Source organism: Equus asinus, chromosome 2 (assembly GCF_041296235.1).
Source record: "Equus asinus isolate D_3611 breed Donkey chromosome 2, EquAss-T2T_v2, whole genome shotgun sequence".
Classification (NCBI taxonomy): Eukaryota; Metazoa; Chordata; class Mammalia; order Perissodactyla; family Equidae; genus Equus; species Equus asinus.
The window spans coordinates 139,767,619-139,793,382 of record NC_091791.1 but is presented as its reverse complement, the minus strand read 5'-3'; the positions used below and the strand labels follow the sequence as shown (position 1 = coordinate 139,793,382).

The following is a 25,764-nucleotide window of genomic DNA, read 5'->3' as shown; positions in this document are numbered from 1 at the left end:
TATCCTAGAATTTTGCAGGAACAAAAAAAATAAATTATAGCCTAGAGCACTTGTTCTCAAACTTTGCTATGAATCAGGGGAATGAAAACTTAGACAAATTGAGAAGCAACTTGAGCCTGGAATTCTTTTAGATATTTTTCACCAGCTCCCCAGTTTGAGAACCACTGTCCAGAGTATTACTTGTGCACATATATGTCAAGACTTGTGGTATTCAAAAAGTAAGTATTCAAGAAGATTATTTGGATATGGAAAGAAAACATTGGCCCTCTTATTTTTATATCATTGTATTAATTTGTATTTGTTTTATTATGTGTATATTATATTAATACAGTAGTATATGTAAGTAATTTATAAATATATTTTAGGGATGAGAGGGCAATCAAGTTCTTTAGACAGCAGAAACCTATTTTTTCTTCAATAGTCAAAGTATAATGGAGGGAGAGTAGAGATGCCAAATTCTATTTTCATATAGCTTAAAACTTTGAATTTACTTTTCTACTGCCTCCTAAGACAAAGATGAAATAAGAGTCTTGAGGCAAATACTGTCCCTGATTAATATATATTAACTTTTCTTCAGGAAAATAACATTAGTTATATCTGCTCATATCTCCACCATACTTTGCTAGGAACTAAATAATAAACAAAATGGAAAAACTTTGTTAATCCCATAAATCAATATCTTCAGATTTGCCTTGTTTTAAATGTAAAACATTTGTTTTTAGGGGGAAAAAACCTGAGATTTTTCTTATATTTCCTCCTGAAATAGTTTACTTTTTATTCACTTAAATGTATCTTTACAACCTTAAGAAATAAAATTGCATGTAATAATCCCATTTCATTGTTTTTGCATAATTGAAATATAGCTAAGCAATATTTTTCATAATATGTTATAGTGAGCTATAAACAAAATTGAAAACTGTTGGGGTGCTGATTTTAGTGCTGATTTTCTTTTTTATAAGTAATACTTTTCTATTTAGTATTGTATTAAAATAAAACCCTAAAGAGTGATATGGGTTTCTTTGTTATTGTTTTTAATCTTATCATGATTAGTGAGACAGTCATTTGTTTTCTAGATTGATGACATTGTAAAAGCTGTTGGTAACTGCAGCTACAACCAACTAGTGGAGAAGATCATCTCTTGTAAGCAGTCAGACAATAGTGAGCTGGTTAGTGAAGGTGGGTGAATGCTGCTATTACCTGACTTATTCTTGGCAAAATAATTTGTCTTATAATTTAATATATTTTAAATGTCTTAAATAAGACTTCTAAAAAGTGCAAGTGATGCTACTTGTAGGAATTAAAAGTCACTATTCATAAAGGTGCCAGAAAGGTTTTTCCTAGAACCCTTTTCACTTGAGTTGTAAAATCAGGCCTAAATTCTAATAAAAGTCTTTGGAATCACTTGCTAGCTTTAATATGGTTATTAAAGGGGTTACTGATAATTACTCTTTTAAAAAAGTGTTATTTAGGGGGAGTACTGGGTGAACTTTATAATTCGTCCTGAACGCTTCAGTTGACTGAGATGAGTATTATGGTGCTCAAGTGTTCATCTTAGTAGAGCTCTGCCGTATGTTTCAGTACAATGTAGTATATGAAATCCCCTTCTGGGTCAGAGTATACCTCTGATCATCAGTTTTCCTAGTCCTTAGCTAATTAAAATTGCAAAATTCATCATTATAGAAGAAGTTTCATATATTTTCAGCTGTGCTCTAGTCAATAAAGGAAAGAGCTGATTTAAAACTAGAATGCTATCTGGAGCCATAGCATTTGGATATAGCTTTCCCACCACCCACTTCACTTTTTCATAAATATGCACAAATACTGAGGCTACTGTTCTCCTCTGTTTGAGGGAAAAACAAGAGAAAGAGAAATCATGAGAAGCAGGGGATAAGCTTTATCATTCTCTCTCAGACACACAATTCTTTTACATGATATATAATAAAAGTTGATTACAATCACCATATTTTTAAAAATTAAAGGTACAAAAGTATATAAGGACATTTAAAAGACGATGTGTACATGAATCTCTTACTATCTTGATTAATCAGAACCCAACTAATTATATTACTCAATTATCTATCTAGAAGTGTAACATGTTTAAGCAAGAGGCAAGTAGCAAGAAAATACAATGTTTTAGCTGAGGCTTATCCTAGTCTTCTACCTGCAATAAGCACATAAATATATAGGGATATTAATCATTGATTTGTATGATAACTCTTTTACTACAACCTCAGGCAGCAAAGTTTAAATTTTAGGGAGGAGAGGACAAAGCTGTTAAAAAATATTTTCTCTCAATTAACAAAATTCCACTCACTAGAACTTTCCATTCCTTATCCAAGCTCTCATTACTATAAATACATTCCTAAAAGCAGACTGTAAAGAAAATTTCCATCTGTGGATTCCTACTTTTTCAGTAATTTCCAATATACCATTCAATAGTAATTGAGGGAACAATAGGATTCAATTAGTGCTAACAGATGGAATGATAGCCAGGATGTGATATTTGGGTAAATAGATTTATAGGATAAGAAGCTATAGGAAACACTGTTAACAGCATTTTTCCCAAGCCAGGATGCAATGTAACGAGGGTAGGACTTAGGTAGTACACTAATTAACAAAATGAACATGAGGCCAGCCCGGTGGCACAGCAGTTAAGTTTGCATGTTCCGCTTAGGCAGCCCAGGGTTCACCCGTTTGGATCCCGAGTGCGCATATGGCACTGCTTGGCACACCATGCTGTGGTAGGCGTCCCACATATAAAGTAGAGGAAGATGGGCATGGATGTTAGCTCAGGGACAGTCTTCCTCAGCACAAAGAGGAGGATTTGCAGCAGTTAGCTCAGGGCTAATCTTCCTCAAAAAAAAAAAAAAAAAATGAACAACAACAAGAAACCAGTCCCTTCATCACTTCTCCTTTTTCTCAACCTGATGTTACAACTATAATTATTTCTCTGATGTTGATTCCCCAGCATAACAAAAAGCTATAGCTGATTTGTATAGTATTGAGTACTTGATAAGAACATCTTGGTAGAAGCAAGGAAGAAATTATATTAGTGGTATAGAATTTTCAGGTAATATATATTAGAATTGATTAATTCCTTGATACATAAATTTTGTAATGGTGAAATTCTGCATATCAGATTCCATATCAAGGAATAATTATATATGGAATTCAATACAATTAAAAAGCTAAACTAGGAGCTGGCCTAGTGGCATAGTGGTTAAGTTTGTGTACTCTGCTTTGGCAGCCTGCGGCTGGAAGGTTTGGATCCCCAGCACAGACCTACACACCAATCATCAAGCCATGCTGTGCCGGCATCCCACATACAAAAGAGGAAGATTGGCACAAATGTTCGCTCAGGGCCAATCTTCCTCACCAAAAACAAACAAAAAGAAACTACAAATATGCAGTGTTGGAAATAATTATTCAACCCCAATGGTTACTTCTATAAGGCACTAAGAAATCATATAGGAAAGAAAAGGCCACAATAGACATTTTTACTTATAACGTAGCAATTAGCTTTCTTCCATCATTTTCTTCATATTTTCTTAGGAATAGTGTTCAACTAAAGTAGTCTCCTTTCTTTTTTCTATTTATCCTACAACTGTAACTTTCCTTCTGAATCAATAAAATATCCAAACGGTAGTTTATTTCTAATCTTCATTTATTAAAAAGTATTAAGCTTTGGTCTTAGATAACTACTTATTTTTTAAAAATTAAAAAAGTTGCAGAATACAAGAAATACTTTCACTATCATTCTTTTTTGATGAAAAAGAAATGTTATTTAGCTAACAGTCAAATAGAGATTCTTTCAACTTCATTCAGATAACGTTCATTTTCTTTTGATGGCAATAACTGTAAGTAAAAGTACAGAACTTTTATGTTTACATAGAGTACTATTATTTGCTACCTCTTTTGGGTGTTAATGCCTTTTGAATCTAGTTATAATGATGGGTTGTAGCATGGCAGCAAAAACCAATAAGGAAAAAAATAGCACAGTACCAGCTGCCAAATTTCAATAGATCTAGTCATTTAAATCCAGATGCTCTCTCAGGAATAATTTCTTCTCTAACAATTGTTTCTATGTAAAAAACATGCTTAAAGAAATAATTGTAGAATATTCATTTATTCAAATATTTATTGAGCCTTTATTATGTGCCATAAACACTGAAGATTATAGTTTGAATCCACATTGTTTTTGACAAAGTAATATTGATTTCCTTTTTTTCTTTCATTTTTATTTTCAGAAATCTCAAAAAGTTGGAATAGCACAATGAATATATCTATATATGCACTTCACCTAAATTCACCAATTAACATATTGAATTTTTGCTTTCTTTCTATGTTCATACACTGTTTTTCCTAAATCATGTAAGAATTAGTTGCAAATATCATAGCCCTTTACCCATTAATGCTTCAACATTTGTCTCCTAAGAACAAAGAATCCTCCTATATAATCACGGTATAATTATCTCAGGAAATTCAGCATTGATACAATACTATTACCTAATATACTGTTCATATTCAAAATTCTCCAGTTGTCCCAATACTGCCCCTTATAGCTTTTAAGTTTTTTTCAATCTAGGCTCTAGTCAAGGATCATTTAATTGTCATATCAATTTAGTCTCCTGTAATCTAGAACAGATCCCTAATCTTTTTCCTTTCTTTTTTCCTTTTTGGTCTTCTGTGATACTGACTTTTCTTAATAGTTGTTTTGTGTAATAGTCCTCAATTTGGATTCATCTGATTATTTCCTCTTGAGTAGATTTAGGTTATATATTTTTGGTGGGAATACTACATAGGTGACATCATGTCTTTCCCAGTGCATCAAGTCAGACGTGATGTCTGATTATCCCATTATTGGTGATGTTCAAATATGATTATGGTGGTATCTACCAGATTTTTTTTTTTTTAGGAAGATTAGCCCCGAGCTAACATTGCCTGCCAGTCCTCCTGTTTTTTGCTGAGGAAGACTGGCCCTGAGCTAACATCCGTAGCCATCTTCCTCTACTTTATATGTGGGATGCCTACCACAGCAAGGCTTGACAAGTGGTACGTAAATCCACACCTGGGATCTGAACTGGTGAAGCCCGGGCCACTGAAGCAGCAGAACGTGTGAACTTAACTGCTGCGCCACTGGGCCAGCCCCCTGCCAGATTTTTTTGTTGTAAAGATACTCTTTCCCCTTTGTAATTTATAAGTAATCTCTGATGTTATGCTTTGAAACTGTGTAAATACCATTTCCTAATAATTTTTACCCAATAGAGTTGGCATTCGTTCTTACCTGAATCAACTATTACTATGGTGGTTATGATATTTTCGTTTATTCCTACATTAATTAGTTGGCATTCTTCTATAAAAAATAGTTGTCCCTTCTCCTCCTCCTCCTCCATTAAAAAAATATTTTTATCAATGTAGACTCATAGGTTCTTTTTTATTCAGTGTGTTATTATCCATTATTATCATTATTCTTTTTGATGCATAGAATTGTCTCAAATATGGCCAGTGGGATGCTCTCAAGCTGGATCCCATGTTCTTTTGACATGTACTCATCATTTCTTAAGCACTTCCTTATTTCCTAGCACAGTAAGAGGTTCTGGGCTCCCTACTGCATCCCTGGAATCAAATCGCATGAGCCCCTAAGTTTCAAAGAAAACCTGGGCATTTGTCACATTAGTGGACATTGTTTTGCCCCATCTTCTTGAGGAAAAATATAATGTATTTGAGTTTTGAAACTTGACAGTAGATGAAATAAAAAAGAAAATCTGATCATTTATGTAAAGCTAACACATGACAAAGTCAAGTTCTGACTGAGTTTAAATTTCAACACCCATCTCAGGCAGGGCCACATCCAGCCAACATTGTAAAATAAGCCAAGGTTCCTCTTCTCCTATTCCCTCTCTTTTTCCTTTTTTGCCTAATTTTATTGACATTCTTTCTTCCTTCACCTCCTTTAAGGCACTCAGTACTTTCATGTTCTCTAATAACTTTTCAGTAATAGAAAAAAATAATTTGATAACTTAATTCAGTATTGAATTTCTGAAATGAAGAAATATTTTTAAATACATTAATGTCAGGAAAATAGTTTTTAAATTTATTTTCAGTAATATTATTTTATTACCATTATGTTAATTTTTACCTTTAGTATCATTAATAACAATATAACAATAAAATTGAAATTTAATCTAAACGTTGCAAATAAACTATTTCTCATTTGAAGCAATGCAGATAAGTAAACTGCTCTGTAACACTTAGAATCATTTACCAAAATTTGTTTAATTAGTTATGAAAAGTTGAAACTAGATTAGGCATTTGAACATTCCACTAAAATCACAGGAGTGTCACTGTTTAAGAGTTGGTAGAAGAATTAGGAAACATTGTTCTAAGACTAAATTAGACTATGCTGTGTGTTTTGGGGAGAAATACAATTCAGTTTGCGCTTATAATAATCAGCATTAAATTTTTTAACTTAATACCAACAATTGCCCTGGGTTCCAGTCTTCACTTTTTCATAACTAGTTTTATGTCCTTGAGCAAGTCACTTATTCTCTCTGAGCCTGTGTCCTGTTCTATAGAAAGAAATACCTGAGGGAGACCTTTCCAGTGTTGAAGTTTTGAATTGCACACACATGAAAGTAATATTGTGCTGTATCTCCACTGACTTTGTATCTTTTTGAAAGGGATTTGTAGAAAGGATGTTGTGTCAGTGAGGTGTGAGAGGGGCATTTAGAAACATCTTTCTGAAGGAAGTGTTTAATAACATGGATATTATAGACAGCAGTAGTAATTCTCCGCACAGGCATAATGCTTACTCTTTAAATGCTATACAATAGTGCTTTAGTATATAACATACATTCTGCTCAGTAACTTGGTACTTAGCAAAGTAATGATGATAATCGAGGTGGGGAGCTCTTATTTCTAAATGTATAAACCCAAGAAGTTGCAAATGTGCTATAAATTTACTTTGGCTGTGGCCTTGTGTATAACTTTTCCACTTCCCCTCCTACCTTACCCAGTTCCTTGGAATAGTGTGATATATTAGTAACTTTTTACAACCACTTTGCAGCTTGAAGTGCTGTGGGAGGGATGGAGAGGCAGTAGAAAAAACCGCTACTATCCAGCTGCCTGTGGCTCTACCAAGTTTATTTTCAATTTCTTGTTGAGGTGTCAGCTTCTTAACACAGGTTCATCTTTACTCCTGATATCTGTACCTCTCTGCTCACTTATAAAGCTTTTTAGAGCATTCTCTTCCCCTTTATTGCTTCTGAGACATTTCTTCCTTTTTAAAGGAAGGGAGCAAACGGAGGAAGGAAAAGAAAGAAGGGAAGAAGAGAAAGATAGGCTTTTAAGATATTTATGCAGTTGATTCTCATTATTGCTGGTAGTTATGTTCTGTAAAGTTGCTGTGAAGACTGAACCACTGCTCCTAGGGGAAACACAAGATTGGGTTCCTGTGAGTCTCTGGTCACAAGATTTTCATCCACTGATGAGTATATAACCATGTTTTATCTGTGTTTCTGTTTAAAGACACCTTATTTAATATATATTGTTGATTTTTTAACATTAACCTCATGACCAAGAGCACTATAACTCTTGCTTGAATGAAGCTGCAAAAATGTGTATTTTCTCCATAAGGCATATCACAGCCTTTGTGCACTTAGGAACACTAGCCAGCACTTCAGCATTGTGCTTGGGGGCCATTTCACACGGTAAAAATCACCCCCAAAAAAGCACAAAAATGTGGAAAATGTAGCACTAAATAGACCATGAAAAGGACACTTGTTTACAGTATGAGAGCTGAAACAAGAAGGCAGAGCATTGCCTTGTTTGACCTCAGTGGGGAATGTGCACGTTGGGTGACTCAAATTTTTTGCCACTTTGCTCACATCCAGGAATGACCCTGAAAGCACAGCAACTATTGATTTTGGAGTTATAAATAAATTTTAGATAGTAGGAAAATTTGTGAATATGAACGCATGTGAATAATGAGGATCAACTACATAGATCTTTTAAAGTAAACTCCAGAAAACATCTTTATATTTCATTATGTTTTGAAAACAAAAGAGATCATTTCTATTTCTGAACTTGATAGGTCTACATAATGAGTGGTATATGTTGGAAGAGAATAGGATAAAAATGGCATCAGTTATCTCATTATTTTCTGTTCAGTCTCATTTCTACTTTAATTTCAAGGCAAGAATTGAGCAGTTTATAAATTGAGAGTTATCTAGGATCTTTGTTAAAATCTTAAGCAACTCAATTTGTTAAGGCTACTTTTAATTTCTAAACACCCATCCATTGGGGAAGTAGCTGTTGATAGACATTTTTTGCTCCTACCCACTTTTTAAATTGCTAACTCTTGCTGTCTTGTTTTAGTGGGTTTTAATTTTGTTGTGTCCCCCTTATTGCAAGCTGTCTGAAATCCTTTTTGGAAGTAGCTCAAGTATAAGTAAGTACATTTACTGATAAAAAGAATTTCATATAACTGTTTCTTTAGGATGGAAATGTCTATAGACACATCTTCTGTAGCAGAATTAGAAAGAAGAATCTCCAGTTTGGGGCCATCATGTTACAGTAGGAAAAATCTTATTTTGATTGGCTTTTCTTCCTACTTGGAACACAATGTAAATAGAAAACTTTTTAATTTTTAAATTATTCTTCCATCTAATATTATGCGTTGGTTCCATAGGCTTTGTAGCTGAGCAGTTTCTAAATAATACAGCCACTCAACTGACATACCATGGATTATGTGAACTAACTTCAACGGTTCAGGAAGGAGAACTTTGTGTGTTCTTTCGGAATAATCATTTTAGCACCATGACCAAATACAAGGTATGATATAGAAACAGCTATTTAATTGTTACTCTAAATCAAAGAGCTTGATTTAAAGATGTCTTATGATATGCTTCAAAATAAAAAATTTTAGCACAGTATTCCTTAACCATCAAATTATGAAGATAATTATTAAATACTTCTTTAGGATGAAATGGATTGGCAATTTAAGTGTTACTTCAAATCAGTTTTTTGTTTTTATTTAAATCTCAACTCATTTCTCACAGATTACTGCATTAAAAAAATATTTATAATTTTCTTTCGAAGGAAAAAAAAGGGAAGCCCTAAAGATAGAACCAGGGTGACTGCTAATAATGGAAGTTTATATTTGATGGCTAACAGAGTTTAGAAGAACCAAGATTTGTCTTTATGATAGTGTTTGCTGTTATAGTTATCAGTCTGACTTTAAATTCTTATCATGCCATTTATGGCTCTGCCAAAAACTCTTACTAATTCATCCCTTTTGTTACCTGTTCACATATCCCTTCTGTTTTTACAGCTGCCACCTTTTCAGAAGTGTATCACCTTATCCCTAGACTTCTGTGGTAAAATACTGCTCTGGTTATGTCAATAATGTAGTAAAAATGTTCAGTGGCACCCAATGCCCAGAGGATAAAAATGCAAGATATTGTCTCCTGTTTCCCTATTCCAACACTGCTTTAGCCATAATGTTCTATCCACTTATTAATAATCCATCATCCCCATACACATTTTATTGCTTTCTCCTTTCTAGACCTTTACTGCCATTTCTTACTCCTTAATCCCTGTTTGGAAAGATCTCTCTCCTTTTTGCCTATTTAAATTTCACCACTCCTTTAAGAAGCATTTCAAATACTGACTCTTCAGTAAAGCTACTCCTTCTCTCCTTAAACTAGTAGTTCTAAACCAAGATTGTATATTAGAACTACCTGGCGAGCTTTTAAAAAAATATCAATGCCCAGAGCTCACCACCAACTCAATTAAATCAGAATTTCTGGAGGTGGGATCTGAACGTCAGTATTTTTTTTTTTTAAGATTTTTTATTTTTCCTTTTTCTCCCCAAAGCCCCTAGGTATATAGTTGTATATTTTAGTTGTGGGTCATCCTAGTTGTGGCATGTGGGACGACACCTCAACATGGCCTGTATGAGCAGTGCCATGTCCGCGCCCAGGATCCGAACTGGTGAAACCCTGGGCGGCTGAAGCAGAGCACGCGAACTCAGCCACTCGGCCACGGGGCTGATCCCTGAACGTCAGTATTTTTTAAATGCTCTTCAGGTGATTTTAATATGCAGCTAAGCCTGGGGATCACTACTCTACCTGTCCTCTTCCAGCTCTTATGGGTCATATCCTCCTTACTTCACCCTTATTGATGAGTACCTTGTTACCAGTTTTCTTTCCATGTAAATATCTTATTTTTCTAAAGGAAAGTAAGCTTATAGAAATCAGGAATCAGGTCTTCATGTTTCCTTCAACACTTTAATCAGTGAATTGCACAAAGTAGTTAAAATAGCGATTTGTTGGGGCTGGCCCCGTGGCCGAGTGGTTAAGTTCGTGCGCTCCGCTGCAGGCGGCCCAGTGTTTCGTTGGTTCGAATCCTCGGTGCGGACATGGCACTGCTCATCAAACCACGCTGAGGCAGCGTCCCACATGCCACAACTAGAAGGACCCACTACGAAGAATATACAACTATGTACTGGGGGGGCTTTGGGGAGAAAAAGGAAAAAACAAATTTAAAAAATCTTTAAAAAAAAAAATGATTTGTTTGCTTCTACAAGAATACTTTAAAGCTCTAGCTCTCCTATGCCCGTATTAGTTATGGCAAGGGTTCGTTTGTATTGCTCCCACATTTGAGCTAGATGTGTGCTAGTATGGGCCCAGAGTCATTCATACACCTCAGAAATCTAAGGCCAAAGAACCTCAGAATCAGAACTATTGCTACATAGTAAATACTGCTAAGTTGTGTTGCTTTACCTGATCTCTTCAAGTGCACACTTCATTCATTAGTTTAATAAATATCTATTGAGCACGATGTATGTCTAGGTGCTTGGCTAAGTACTAGCACTGCAGACTGAGCAAGGCAGCTACAGCTCCTGCCATTTAAGGACTTCCTAGTTTGGCAAGGGACATATGTTAAATAATTGCACAAACAGTTATTATTTCTATTGAGATACAGTCTGTAAAGGGTACATACCATATGCTGTGAGTGCTTCTATCAGGACTTATAACCTAGTTGAGGATGTCAGGAAACACTTCCTTTATTTTATTTTTTTTTTGAGGAAGATTAGCCCTGAGCTAACTACTGCCAATCTTCCTCTTTTTGCTGAGGAAGGCTGGCCCTGAGCTAACATCCATGCCCATCTTCCTCTATTTTATACGTGGGAAGCCTACCACAGCATGGCTTTTTGCCAAGCGGTACCATGTCCGCACCTGAGATCTGAACCAGCAAACCCCGGGCCACCGAGAAGCGAAATGTCCGCACTTAACCGCTGCGCCACCAGGCCAGCCCCAAGACTTCCTTTAGAAGGCAACATTTAAATTGAGACCTGAAAAATGAATCTTCTAGGAGTTTAATCAGTTAACAAAAAAAGAGTTAACTAAGCAGATGGAACGTGTGCAAAGGCTCTGAGGAGGGGACAAACTTAACTCCTTAAGGAATTAAAAGAAGGCCTGTGTGGCTGAAGCATAAAAAATAAGAGACAGGAAGTAAGGCTAATGAAATAGGCAGATACCAGATCTTGTAGAGTTTTGAGTTAAGAGGAGAAACAGACCTTGGTGTCCTGATGGCCTAGTGGTTCTTTTTTTCTCTTTTTTTGGCTCAGCAGGAGTGAGATAGTTCACAGGGAAAACAGGTCTCTGGCTGTCATTGGTTGTTGTTAGACAACCTCCCCAAACTGAGCTCTAGACGTTCCCTTTTCTATCAAGGCCATATCCCCGACCAGGATGTTCTTGACTAGTCAACTTGGTATTCCCAGTGTTCCTGTGTGGTTGGGGAGACGGTGGCTGTCTTGGAGCGCTTTCTGTCATGTGTCTGTTTCTGGACTAAGTATGTCCTTCTGTGAGATAATGATAGTTCAGAGAATGTGTGCATCCTGCTGTTTCTCTGCCTTCTAAATTTTTCTCAGTAAACCTTATTCTATGGCTAAAGAGTGTTATCATTAGTTGTGTGTGTCTCGCAGCCCCTTGTACCATATTAAGATGCTTTGGACTATGAGGCAAAAGTCGATGTGGATTTAATTAGGAGACTATTGTGGGGAGGTCAGTAAGAGGTTATAGTGACTTGGACTAGGATGGTAAAGAAATGGAGAGTAGACAGACATTTAGGAGATATAATCAACCAGATTTGGTGATTAAGATGTGAAAAATAAGCTAAAAATAACCCACTTTTAATGCTACATTAGATCTTCCTAATGCCTTCTAACATCTCACTTTTGAAGACCCTTGAGACTTTAGGGCCATTTTATGCGTTCACATTTAATGATCACTGTATTTTCCATCTTCCTACCCTGTGAACTCTTTGGAACACCTATTGTGTAGATATATTTCATCCCACAGAAATCCAGATTTATTCCAACAAAAAATAAATTTAACATCTGGATGGAATACGTCCTAAGAGAGATAAATGGTCTCCACAACTAGGGGCCTATAATAATAATAAATTGGCAATCAGTCATAAATATGTGTAACTATGTTATTTTATTAGTGGGGCTTATTTTTATTATGATTTTCAGAAAGGATCTTTATGCTTTCTGGTACCCATATCATATCATATACCATTCCAGGACCAAGACCAACAAGGCAGAAGTCCATGTTGGCAGGACAAAAAAGGATTGCCTAGAAAAGGTTATCTTCAATTTCTTTACTGGTTGTACCAATTTCCTTAGGAATTTGCTAAACTCTTAACTTGTGCATAAAAATTTTTTGTCATCTAAATTCTTTTGGAACTTTAGAGATGTATGAGCTATTGACTTATATTTGACCAAAGGGGAGGTATATGTCTGTTATAACTTTCTCCAGTACTATATGTCTGTTCTAATTCCTGTCTCTAGACATTGGATAGAGTCAGGGGCAAATTCTCTCTTAGGTTAGACTTTTTGGTGACTCTTTATACACCAAAGCACTGAAGGTTATAGATACTTCTAAAACTTGTACCTGGACAAAGTATTCTCTGTTTACTAACTTTATAATTCCATCTTCATAGACTTTTTTATTAGGCCTTCTGCCATCACAGAGTCACAGTGGATATGTTAATCAAATTGACTTTTTTTTTTTTCCTGTATAATATCTACCAGTCAACCTCATACTTCCCCACTGTCTAACATAGTATGCTCTATGGTTTTGATTACACAGCCTCTAATGACATTGTCTCTGACCACGGACACTAACTGACTTCCTGTTGTTGAAAAGTCATCTTATCATTCCTAGTTTTGTGGGTTTTCATACCTAAACTCTGGACAAGTACCTCTGCTGTTTCTTTCATTAGTATTAAAATAATCAAGTCCAGCTCTTGTTTGTTGTAATAGCATCTTACATCTTGGATTCTCTTATATATAATTCTCTATTCAAAACATAATTATTCCATTTTATTTTTATGAGCCTCCTCCACTTCTCCAATACTTTCTGCTTTCTCTTGGGTAAGATAAACTACTGTTTCCTTGGCCCCTGTCTAGATCACCTAGCTTCTGGGTCTTTGGTTTGTATAATGACATCTGCATTAGCTCTTTCCCCATCATTACTCCCTCTTGATCATCCCTGTCCCATATCAACCTTTATATCCATGTCATAACTCCCTCTTGGTTTTATTTTTTTATTTTATTTTTTTTAAGATTTTCTTTTTCCTTTTTCTCCCCAAAGCCCCCCGGTACACAGTTGTATATTCTTAGCTGTGGGTCCTTCTAGTTGTGGCATGTGGGATGCTGCCTGAGCATGGCCTGATGAGCAGTGCCATGTCTGCAACCAGGATCCAAACTGGCGAAACCCTGGGCTGCTGAGGTGGAGCGCACAAGCTTAACCACTCGGCCACGGGGCCAGCCCCCCTCTTGGTTTTAAATTACTGACATCTCTCTGGAGTATATTCAAAACCAAGGTTTTTGAGTCTGGCTTTTGTTTGTTTGCTTTTTTACTTTATATTTAGGGATTAGAAGTAAAAAGTAGTATAGAAGGAGGTACAGTTCTAGATAAGTACTAAAGCCATGTTAAGAAAGAAATTTGTCCATTCTCTTTCCTCATTGACTAAGATTATAGTGGGAATTTTTTTTTTCACAGAAGGCTACGTTTAAGTAAAAATTCATGTAATTTAGTTATTTTAAAAGGTGGTTGATACATCAAAAATTGTCACTTTTAAAATTTTTTTAAAATGGGGGCAGTAGTGAGAGAAACAGAGTAAGAAAAGTGATAGATTCCTCAGTATAGGCAGAGAGAGTCATCTTTTTCTCAAATAGGAGGCAGGATAAGGAGATAGAGAAACTGAGATAGATTTTCATGAATATAATATCTTATATTCATTAAGCACTATATGCCTTGTATTGTGCTAAGCACTTTACATTCATTATCTCATTTAATTACCTCCACTTTACAGCTGAGAGAACAGGCTTAAAGGCCCTAAGTAACCTGCCCAACATCACTCAGCTTGTGAGCAGCTCCAGTCAGACTTTCAAGTCTACACTCTCAACATCTCTGCCTCTCTGGGTGGTTAAGAAAGCTATTTATGGGTGAGATTGATGTTTGTTAAGTAGGAATGACGTTCATCTTTCAATTTATAAGATATCTTTGAAATTCTCTGGTCTACCTGCCTCTATATCACTTTACAAGAAAAGAAAACTAAGGTTCAAAGATGTTAAGTAGTTTGAATCCAAGATAACCAAAAATATTCAGGTAGTGCTTTCCTCCATGTTTTAAAGGCTGGAATTACTTAATTATTTTTTTATTACATTTGACAACTTTTCTTCTAATTTATCAATTTACAAATTGTGATGATATTGTCATGTATTTTGTTAATACCAGTAACTCACTCTACATAGAACTGATTTACCAGAGTATTTTAGATGAAATAGGTTTTCATTCAGTCTTCTTTTGTAATCCAATTGCACATTTAAAAAAAATTTTCTATCTCATTTCTTTGTCATTTTTATATCATAAAAATAACATACATTTTATATATCAATAATTTAAGAACTTAATGTATACATTCGGCATTCGTGTTTTTTTTAATGAAATTAGTATTTTAAAGACTGATGAGTGAAATTAGGAGGAAGACTCAAGGCTTAGAAAAGAAAACTTTGACTAGGTAATGTAGCAAAAATGCTGTGGTATAAAAGCAAGAAATATTCTTTTTTTTTTAAAGATTTTATTTTTCCTTTTTCTCCCCAAAGCCCCCCAGTACATAGTTGTGTATTTTTAGTTGTGGATCCTTCTAGTTGTGGCATGTGGGATGCCACCTCAGCATGGCTTGATGAGTGGTGCCATGTCCGCACCCAGGATTTGAACCGGTGAAACCCTGGGCCGCCAAAGCAGAGCGCACGAACTCAACCACTTGGCCACGGGGCCGGCCCCACAAGAAATATTCTTGATGTGATTTAACTGTAGACTCTCAAGAACAAATGGGCCTAAACTGTTAAGTACTATACTAATACATACTTTGCTATTCCACACTGCAGTTATATAAAGGAACTGTTGAGTAATAACCAGCATTGTTGACAGTGGACCAGTTAACAGACTTTTTTGATAAATGTCAAGATCTAAAAGAAGGAGAAATTGAGGCTGATGGTCCATGAGAAGACAGATCAGCTATACCAAGAAAGAGACACCCTTTTAGTTAAAACTTATAAATATTCATATGCTATGGTTGATGCATATGGATGATTCATATGCTATGGATATGCTTTCATTAGAGACCCTCCCAGAATTTATCCATCCTGAAGTGTCGTTTGGAGGAAAATTATTGATCATTATGGTTCCTCCCCTAGTAAGCAGCCAATCTAATATATGATCTGTATAAAATAAATTGTAAAACCTAGATCTTGTATAATATAATGGTATGTTGAAATGTATTGTGATAAGTATAAGTAGAAGGGTCAGACCTATTTGGTGGAAAATTGGCTGGAAAGAACTTTTAGTTTTTCCCTTAAATTACCCTAGGGCAAGGTAGACCCTAACTGGGTATTAAAAACGTGTTAGGTAATGAGGACACATGCGTAAATAAAAGATGACTCTGGTCCTCAAGGAGCTTTGAATGTATTAAGAGAGATAAGTCAGTAAACAGACAACTACAATTCAACGTATAAAGTGCTATGATATTGGTAAGGCAGGATTCTATGGAATCACATGAAAGGAGCACCTAATCTCAGCAGAAATGGGATCATTGCTTTCCATGAAATGAATCCTCGAGCACTTAGCATAGTGCTGAGCTTATGGTAGGCATTCCAATATTTGATGAATTGGAACATATCTGATTTTTTTTTTTTTAAAAAGCATGAACCTAGATTTAAGTTTTGCTTAAAACAATGTCTTTAAACTTTATACCAAAACGTTGCTATAGCAATTTTAATGACCATATAAATTAATCAGTATCTACAGCTAACTCTTAAATGTAACTGGTAGCAGACAGGAAAGACTTTGTACTTTAGGAAGAGCTGTGTCCCTCAGTGCTGGACACATAGTAAATGTTGAAAAATAATAATTACTTAGTTTTTTCAAGCTTCAGAATTTATTCAATAATTTCTCTACTCCCACCACCAAACTCTTCAAAGGAATTTCTTATACTTAACTACTAAGATTAATTGTGAATGATAAGAGAGAACATGAAAAGTATTCTTGTGCAATCATAAATACTATATTAATCAGTGGGAACTCTGAGCAAGTAAATGAAAGTCATATCCTCAGCAACTCTGAAGAAAAAATGGCTTACAAACCTATATGGTATAATATGGACACTTTACTTATGATTGGAGTTAGAACTAATGCATATGAAAAATTAGAGGTCAATGCTAAATTCTGTGGTAGTGACTATAAATACAACACGAGTTCATTGATTCAATAAACATTACGTTCCAACTTGATGATACACCCTACACTAGGCCCAGAGTTACAGAGATTAAAAAATATAGGCTAGGGAAAGAGGCAGGAAAACACAATCATGGTAAAGTGTGATTCAGTGCTACAATGGAAATAGATACAAAGTACTACTGGTGTATGAGGAAGAGCAGCTAATGGTTCAGAGAAAGGAAAAATTGGATTGGATTAGTCATATAGGCTTAATTTAAAAAAAGAAAACAGGTAATGTGATATCATTTTATTGTGACTGTGTCTTATTTGTTACTTGATATATTTTTTAGGAGCTTGTTTAGTATTTTTCTATTTTGTGAAAGGAGATTATAAACCCACAAAGGCTATTTATAAAAGTCATGTATTAGTTAAGCATGCCAAGAGCTCCTAGTTTTATTATAATGTAGTATACCAATTATAAACCATATTCAGAGCCAGGTAGATTTAATCCAGTGAGAAAATAAGATATCTACTTGAAAATAGAAAATAATAAATCTACATTTATTATGTTGTACAGGTCTAACTAGTGGGGGTTATTAATATGCTTTAAACATACAGATTATAAAATTTCTCTTAAATATTAACTAGTTTTGATCAATTTAAGAGTCTTCTTTCTTTGCTTATTTCTTATTAAGGGTCTACTGTATTTGTTGGTAACAGACCAGGGGTTTCTTACTGAAGAAAAAGTTGTTTGGGAAAGCCTACATAATGTCGATGGTGATGGAAATTTCTGTGACTCAGAATTTCATCTGCGGCCCCCTTCAGATCCTGAAACTGTATACAGAGGGCAACAAGATCAGATAGATCAGGTAAGTTTGTTTTGTCTCCTTCATATTGTTTAAGATGTTCATTCCTTTCAAATGTGAGTTCACGTATCCAAAACTTTTGAACTAAAGATTTATTCATTAATATGCTTGAGAAATTTTCCTGGCACTTCCTAAATAGGTAAATGATCACTCTACATGTACATTAGTTATACACTTTGGTTCAGAAAGCCAGATCATATTTAATGTGACGGTCATGGTAAAGAGTTTGAATTTTATTCTAATTATAGTGGGGAAGATGTGCCAAGTATTAAACATGGAAGTGACATGATCTACTTTACCTTTTTAAAAGGCTCCTAGTGAAGAATGCATAGGAAGAACACAGGTATAGGCAGGGATTAGCAGTCCAAGCAAAAGGTGATGATGGCTTAGCCTTGAATGGTAGAGATGAAGAGATGAGCACATATCAGAGATCTATTCTGGCTAGTCAGAAAAAGTAGAAAAGAGGGAATCTTGAAGATGCCATCCACTGGGCAAAGAGTAGGTAGATATTCTAAGCCTTAGAGTCCAAGATAAGGAGGAGACTATAGCAGAAGCTGCACTGCTGAGTAGAATTCTCATTTAGAACTGAGACACATGAGATTTTTCTTGCTATAGGTGGGCAAGCTGGGAGCCATAAGTGTGTTTATTACTTCTTCCTCGACGGAGGCAGAAATATGGTTATTTTAAACAGTTGGCACATGTTTCACTGATAATAATTTAAGTGCATAAAGACTGTGTTCATTTAGCTAATATTCATTGAGCAGTTGTATTCCTGGCCCTATAATTAGGTCCTGGGGACACAAAGATAAATCATTCAGTCCTGTCCTCAAACATTCTGCAGTCTAGCCGGAGAGGCAGATAATTGACCAACTAATGTTATATATTAAGTTCTATAGTGGTTATCTGAATAGCAAGCTATGAGTGCACAGAATACTTGATTCAAACAAATGTTGATCTTTCTAGGACTCTTGGCTTTCCTTTGACAAACAGCCCTGATAATCAACATACTTACTTTCCTTCAGCATCTATACAGGAGCTTTGTTTTTTGTTTTTTTTATTTTTATTTTTTTAAAGATTTTATTTATGTATTTATTTTCTTCCCAAAGCCCCCTGGTACATAGTTGTATATTCTTCGTTGTGGGTCCTTCTAGTTGTGGCATGTGGGACACTGCCTCAGCGTGGTTTGATGAGCAGTGCCATGTCCGCACCCAGGATTCGAACCAATGAAACACTGGGCCACCTGCAGTGGAGCGCTCAAACTTAACCACTCAGCCATGGGGCCAGCCCCGCATTGTTTTTTAAATATTACTTAAGAGCGATGTGCAGGACTTTTCTAACCACTATATGTAAGAAATATTGGAGCAGAGGGAATAAAGGTAAAGCAATTGATTGCCACAGTAGTCCAATTGTAAGGTGTTAGGGTTATATATATACAATAGTGTCTGTGGAAGTAGCAAGGAAGGAGTGGATTTAAGACTGTGGGACTTGGCGAAGAACAGAGTTTGAAGAACTGAGGAGAAAAATTTGAAGGACAAAATCTTGGTATCAGTAAGATAATCATACTAGTTAATACAAGGTCTTCACAGGCAACAACCTTTTACATGTCCTCTTATTTAATTATTATTAATATTAATAATTATTATTATTATTTAAAATTCTCTTATTTTGAGGGTAGATGGGGGAGGTGCACAGAGTAGTCAAGTTTCACTCAGCACTAATTCTTAATAAAAGTGGATAAGTTGGATAATATAACTTTTTCTTTTGCTTGAGGAAGATTATCCCTGAGCTAACATCTGTGCCAGTCTTCCTCTATTTTATATATGGGTCACTGCCACGCACTGTTGATGAACGGTGTAGGTCTGTGCCCAGGATGAAAACCCATGAACCTGGGCCACCGAAGCAGAGTGTGCTGAACTTAACCACAAGGCTGTGGGGCAGGCCCCTAGATAATATGACTTTTGACCAAAGATGCATCACTTTTTCTCATAGGAAATAATCTGGGTATGTGTGTGGGAAGAGGAAGGGGGTGGTTAAGTAATTGAATATGACTGTATGATGAACAACTGTGTTGGCTTTAAAAATCATGTGTTGGGAGAATATTTAGTAAATAATCTTGGGAAATTCTTATGATTTTTTTAAAAAAACAGAAGACTTAGGGCCAATCCAGTGATGTAGTGATTAAGTTTGCATGCTCCACTTTGGTGGCCAGGGGTTTACAGGTTCAGATCCTGGGTGCAGACCTACATGTCGCTCATCAAGCCATGCTGTGGCGACATCCCACATACAAAATAGAGGAAGACTGGCACAGATGTGACAGTGACAGCTTCCTGTGTCACTGACACAGCTCAGTGACAATCTTCCTCAAGCAAAAAGAGGAAGACTGGCAACAGATGTTCGCTCAGGGCCAATCTTCCTCACCAAAAAAAGAAAAAACAAATACATAAATAAATAAAGTAAAAAACAGAAGACTTTTATGACATTAAATGGAAAAGAAAATAAATTGTGATACTTTCAGGGATTGGGAGATGTATTTCAGTTTGTATGTGAATGTAGAAAAACTAAGTGAATGTATATGAATTGCTAATAGTAGAATAATGGCAACATCACCGAAATAAGTTTATAGCTCCCAAACAGAAATACTTACATAACTCGTTTTTATATTTAAGCTCTGGTATGTTTTTTAAAAGCCATTCTCATAGTTTTATAGATATAACCTCTATATTTACACTCATTAGTTCTTGGGTAAAATCTCATGGCTAAACATGGTTATAATTTAATTTCTTAGGACTATCTTATGGCATTATCTCTACAACAAGAACAGCAGAGCCAAGAGATCAATTGGGAGCAAATACCTGAAGGAATCAGTGATTTGGAACTAGCGAAGAAACTCCAAGAAGAAGAAGATAGACGAGCTTCTCAATATTATCAGGAGCAGGAACAAGCAGCAGCAGCTGCTGCTTCTGCTGCTACACAGGCCCAGGTGAAAACTCGAGTTCTGATTCTGAAATACAATGATCACTTTAGCAGTGAAGAAATCTACTGAGATAAGAATTTTTAAATTAGGTATTGACTCTTCAATTATGTTAACATTTTAGCACCCATTGGGTTTTATGACACGGTCCTAAGTTTGTGATTATCTTAATATATTTCTCATTTAGTGAAATTACTTTTCCTGAGGTTCTGATGGCAAGATTTCTCAGATTTATTTTTTAAGTTCTTAATAGCTACAAGGAATATAAACCAATTTGAACAAAGTCTTTTCTATCAATTAGAGGGCAGTATGAGGTGCTACTGGAAAGAGTGTAGACTTCAGAGCCAGATAGATGTGAATTTGCATTTCCTGTTTCCGTCTCCCCTTACTAGTTGCAACACCTTGGACAAAGTCCTCTATCTCTCTTAGCCTCATTTTCCCTATGTGTAAAATAGAAGATAATACTTAACTTAGGTTTGTGGTTAAGAACAAATAATGTTAGTACTTAACCCAATGTCTGATATATACTAGGTATTCAACAAAAGTTAGCACCTTTCCTCCTTTCACTTTTCCCAGTTAAATGTTTTAAGCACTGAAAATGTGATTATTAAGTGAGTTTCTATATGTTAAATCTTATTTCATTAAAGGAAAACATATTCCCCTTCTTTTATGTTTAACTGTACTGTGCCAGCACTGTTCCTTGATTTGGATGTACAAGAAAGCAAGATGCTCTTAAAGGTCTGATAAAACTTTAAATATAGAAGACTCCACTAAAATATGTATAGCATTTCTGTTTCTAGCTCAAATATTGACTACCTCAAGCTTAAAAATTAAAACCTACCATGTTATGATTAACTTTTCATTTAAAAAGTTCTATTTCACAGAATACACTTATTCCACACTCTCAGTTCTCAGAATTTTTTTTCTCCAGTATAGTATTTAATGAGGTCTTTAAAAACTACTGTAGTTTACCAAATGGTGTCACTTTCTTCAATATTTTCTATACTTTAACATAAGTATTTCTTGAATTTGAGGATTCAGGCAATATCATCCTACAAACATTATCTTTTGAAATTCCAGAATGAAAATTATTCAGATACCACGTAACATAGCAAGTCTATACACCAATAACTTCTTTTTCCATTAATGATTCCTTTCACTCTTGTGGCTTTTCTTTCTAGATAACTATGATTAAGCACCTTAGAAAAATTGAGGTAATTTCTTCCTATTTATTTTTCTTAAAGCCAAGCCAGCCAGCACAAGCATCTCCATCAAGTGGAAGACAATCTGGAAATAGTGAACGTAAACGAAAGGAACCTCGAGAAAAAGATAAAGAAAAAGAAAAGGAAAAAAATAGCTGTGTAATTTTGTAACAAGTGTTGGATTCTGTTGGAACCATCTATAGCCTTGAGAAACAAAACCGCAGGAGGAAAGGAAGAAAAACCGATAAATACCGTCTGTGCCTGATTTCCCAACGGATTTTGTTCATGTCTTCAGGGGAAAGGTTGTTACTTAGTTACAATCAGACTTTTTCAAGTCACACAGTACACTCTTTATGAGCTGGAGTTTCATGTTACAAGTTGGAAATGCTGTGTGTTGTCATTCATGAAAAATACTGCACTTGTAGCCAAATAAGCAGATCACAGCAAATTTTGTGTCATAGTGACATTCATAACTCATATCAGTTAGTAAGCTATTTTATCTTCTGTTCTAACAATGAATGGAGGTAATTGATTTTGTCTGATTCCTTTCTGAAATCTAAATATTAGCACAATAGTTTCTGAAATTAATTTCTACAATGTTAGATTATGATCTAATCCACAAGAAACCAGGGGTTTAATATAGGGATTTAAAAAGAAAAAAAAAAAAAATAACAGGAATAAATAACGCTTAATTGTATATTGGACTAGTTCAGCCCTTGAACAGCTTTACCTTTCTTTAGGAATGTACATTTTAGATACTATCTTGAGAACTGATAGTGGAGTTTGGATTTAATCTAGATAGAAAAAAAAAATTTGTATTTCTTTTCCAATAGCAAAAAAATCACATAATACTAATACTTATATCCTATCAAAATCAGATATTAATGACTTTGTAGTGTTGTGAAATATTGAGGAATTTTGAAAATTTTAATATAGGTGACTTGGACCACAGTTACTATTTATTGATAGTGTGATGAGTGTAAGGAGGAAACCATAGGAGGCCACTAGGTTTTGTAAATATGGGAGTGTAGAAAAGCAGATAGTTCGATGTCTACCTTTTTCTAGAATTACCTTGAACCTTAAAACTTAAATCATGTTTATTTGCTAGAAAATTAGGTATACTTATTAAAACCAACAAAAAAGCACATTTCTGAAAGGAAGTTAGAGATAATCTCTGAGACTAGTGAAAAAGCATTAACAAAAATCTGTTTGAGAATAGATAGAATTTGGAGGAATTTATGTAAAAGCAATCAGATTTTTTTAACTTATGGGAACCAAATAAACCTATAACATCTTGTAGTGTTTATAGGATTTAGAAAGAATATTTATTGAATTTTATTATGAGGCAACACATATTTTCCTGTATTTCTAGATCTAGTTTGGAAAACTATACTTAATAGTCCTTTTTATATGCTTTATATTTAAAAGTTTGTTTTAGTCATTTTTGAAACAACTATTGCTGCTGCAAGTAGTTATGTGATTTATATTCTAAGCCTCGGTAAATTTGTTTGTTTAAGAGCATCTTAATCTAACCTGAGCATCCACTCGGAGAATGTTTTTTGTGGTCTGGAGTGACGATAGACTACAAAAAATGTGGTCTAGATTTCTTAAGCTATGTCCTTAACATTCTTCGTGATCCAAGACCGGTTATAGCATAAGTCTATGTGTAAAAAGTAAAGTCTTATTTATGGAAGAAATTATTCTAAGGGAAAAATCCAGGGTCAAGCTGTGTCTTTAATGTCCTTCTGTATTGCATGTCTGTTTATGTTATACATTTGTTATTCCTTCAAATTTCCTATGTTAGCATGATAAATCATCAGAGAACCTGTTTGGGGTATAAGACCTTGATACAAAATATTTGGTGACTCTCTTGATAATAACCCAGAATATGCGTACTTTGGTAAGTAATCAAATGCACTACAGAATTGTATGTTGGCTCAAACAAGTTGACCTGAGTCCAAGTTTACTCTTGGTATTACTGTGTTGGTTGAAGGAGGAAACTCAAACCTCAGGGTTTGTTTTTCCCAGAGTAGATAGTAGTGACAGTGCACTATATTTTAATAAGACAGAAACAATAAAACCTGAGGAATTTTTAAAAGCACATTTGAGGCATATTTTTCCATAATTATATACTTATCTATTTATTGCCCTTGAAAAATATATGTGTAGAAGTTATTCTTCTGTTATTTGTTACTATCTTCTTAATTTGTTCCAAAGATAATACTGCCGTTCTGCATTCCCTCTGGAAGAAAACATAAAAAACTCACTCAAAACCAGCAGTGCTGCTATCAGATAAGTAGATGTCAATGTATACTTATAAGGAATAACTAAAACTGTAATGTGTTTGTTAAGTCAACTTTTTTCTATGTAATATTTCCAGATCAGACTTTCTTACATTCCCGGAATTCAGTTTGATATACCAAGAGTAATAATGATAAAATGTTCGCTTTGATTACTGTGGGGAAAAAATTAAAAGTTCGATTCTATTAAAACAAACAAACTTCTCAGAGATACTGGTTTCCCATCCTTGAAGGCTATAAAGAATTAACAGCTATTGTCTCTTTCTCCTTATATTTTGCTCAAGGCAACAAATTATATATTCAGACATTTCATTGCTGGTTTGGGTACATTGGAGTTTGGTAGAGGTATATTAAGTTCTTTCCTTCACAGCATTTTGTAAGACCTGAAAATTATTACATGTACATTACTAGCAGAAGTTAGAACTTAAACATTTTTGTTTTTAATATTTATAGGCTAGATTAGGGACACATTTGCATTAATCAAACACTGTTAGAGCTTGGAAGAGAGGCACATGAATGAATGGATATGGTCACTGCACTTTCTTGTAATTTCAAAGCCTATTCCTCAAGGTTAGCGACCAGTCTTTATTAATAATATGAAAATTTTCTTCGTCTGATCTCACTGAATCAACAATGCTATAATTTACAATAGGTTATCAACACTTAAAAGTACTTATTTTGTGTGTGTCTGTGTGTGTGTGTGTGTGTACTTCTAAAGCAAGGATCCATGACTTCTATTAGATTCTCAAAGGAATCTGGGAAATTTCCCTCAAATTTAAGAATCACCATTTTAAGAATATACATGCACATATGTACATAGACACAGTAAGCGCTTTGAGGCAGCTAAAATTGGCATTGGCTGCTTCCTATAATATACTGGTCCAGTGTACTTAGGTAAAGTAACTTCTTCCATATTTCAAGGTGTCAGGTTAGTAGTTGAATGAGGCATAGATTTAAGTTTAGGATTAGGTTTTGGAACATATTTTGTTTTATCGTCTCACATTTCTAGTATTTGACTAATTATCCCATATTATGTTTTGAATTCTTCCTCATACATCTTGATCTTAGCTTAATTAAGCAAGTTAGTATCAGAGATTAGTTGGCTGAACTCAACATTAACTATTTTGTACTTGCACAAACACTTAACATTTTGTTTTCAGTGAATCGCCAACTTAGTTCACCAAGAGACAGAAGATCTTGAGAGGAAAGAGGACTAGAAGTCAAATAGATATTTAAGGAAAGAATTAATATGGTCCCTATATTAATGTTGGCATATGAAGCAGATATTTATAAAATCCTGCTGGAGAAAAATCAAGGCAAGAATTTCCAGCATTGTCCTCATACAATCTCATTTGTTTAAAATTTTTTTAAAAAAGGCAAATTGATTACATTTTGCTTAACTTTCCTATTCACTGTGCCAGTTATGTTAAAGCATGATGGAAAGCTTATGGGCTTTACTTGTCACACAATACTTGGGCATACAACTTAAACTATACTTGTAAACTTACCAATGTTTGATAAAATAACTTGAAGGCATTAAAGATAGTATATAATTTGGATTTTGAGAAACTGGAAATGTGGAATTCTGAATCGTTTTATGTCTAAACACCTGGGCTTTTATCTTGCCATGGG

At 34.8% G+C, this 25,764-nt stretch overlaps 1 protein-coding gene across 2 annotated transcripts in view; it reads left to right on the top strand.

Annotated features, from left to right (window-relative positions):
• MINDY2 (MINDY lysine 48 deubiquitinase 2) overlaps positions 1–24,229 on the top strand; it is a 66,389-nt gene extending 42,160 nt beyond the window's left edge. Inside the window, exons 5-9 of one of the 2 annotated variants that reach the window (XM_044764806.2) lie at positions 1,074–1,176; positions 8,690–8,832; positions 17,489–17,662; positions 20,445–20,639; positions 21,875–24,229. In XM_044764806.2, the coding sequence (XP_044620741.2) occupies positions 1,074–1,176; positions 8,690–8,832; positions 17,489–17,662; positions 20,445–20,639; positions 21,875–22,003 (744 nt within the window). In that variant the 3' untranslated portion in view covers positions 22,004–24,229. The remainder of the gene's footprint in view (positions 1–1,073; positions 1,177–8,689; positions 8,833–17,488; positions 17,663–20,444; positions 20,640–21,874) is intronic. The other variant, XM_044764807.2, reaches the window with a different exon arrangement.
• Positions 24,230–25,764: the final 1,535 nt, after the last annotated feature.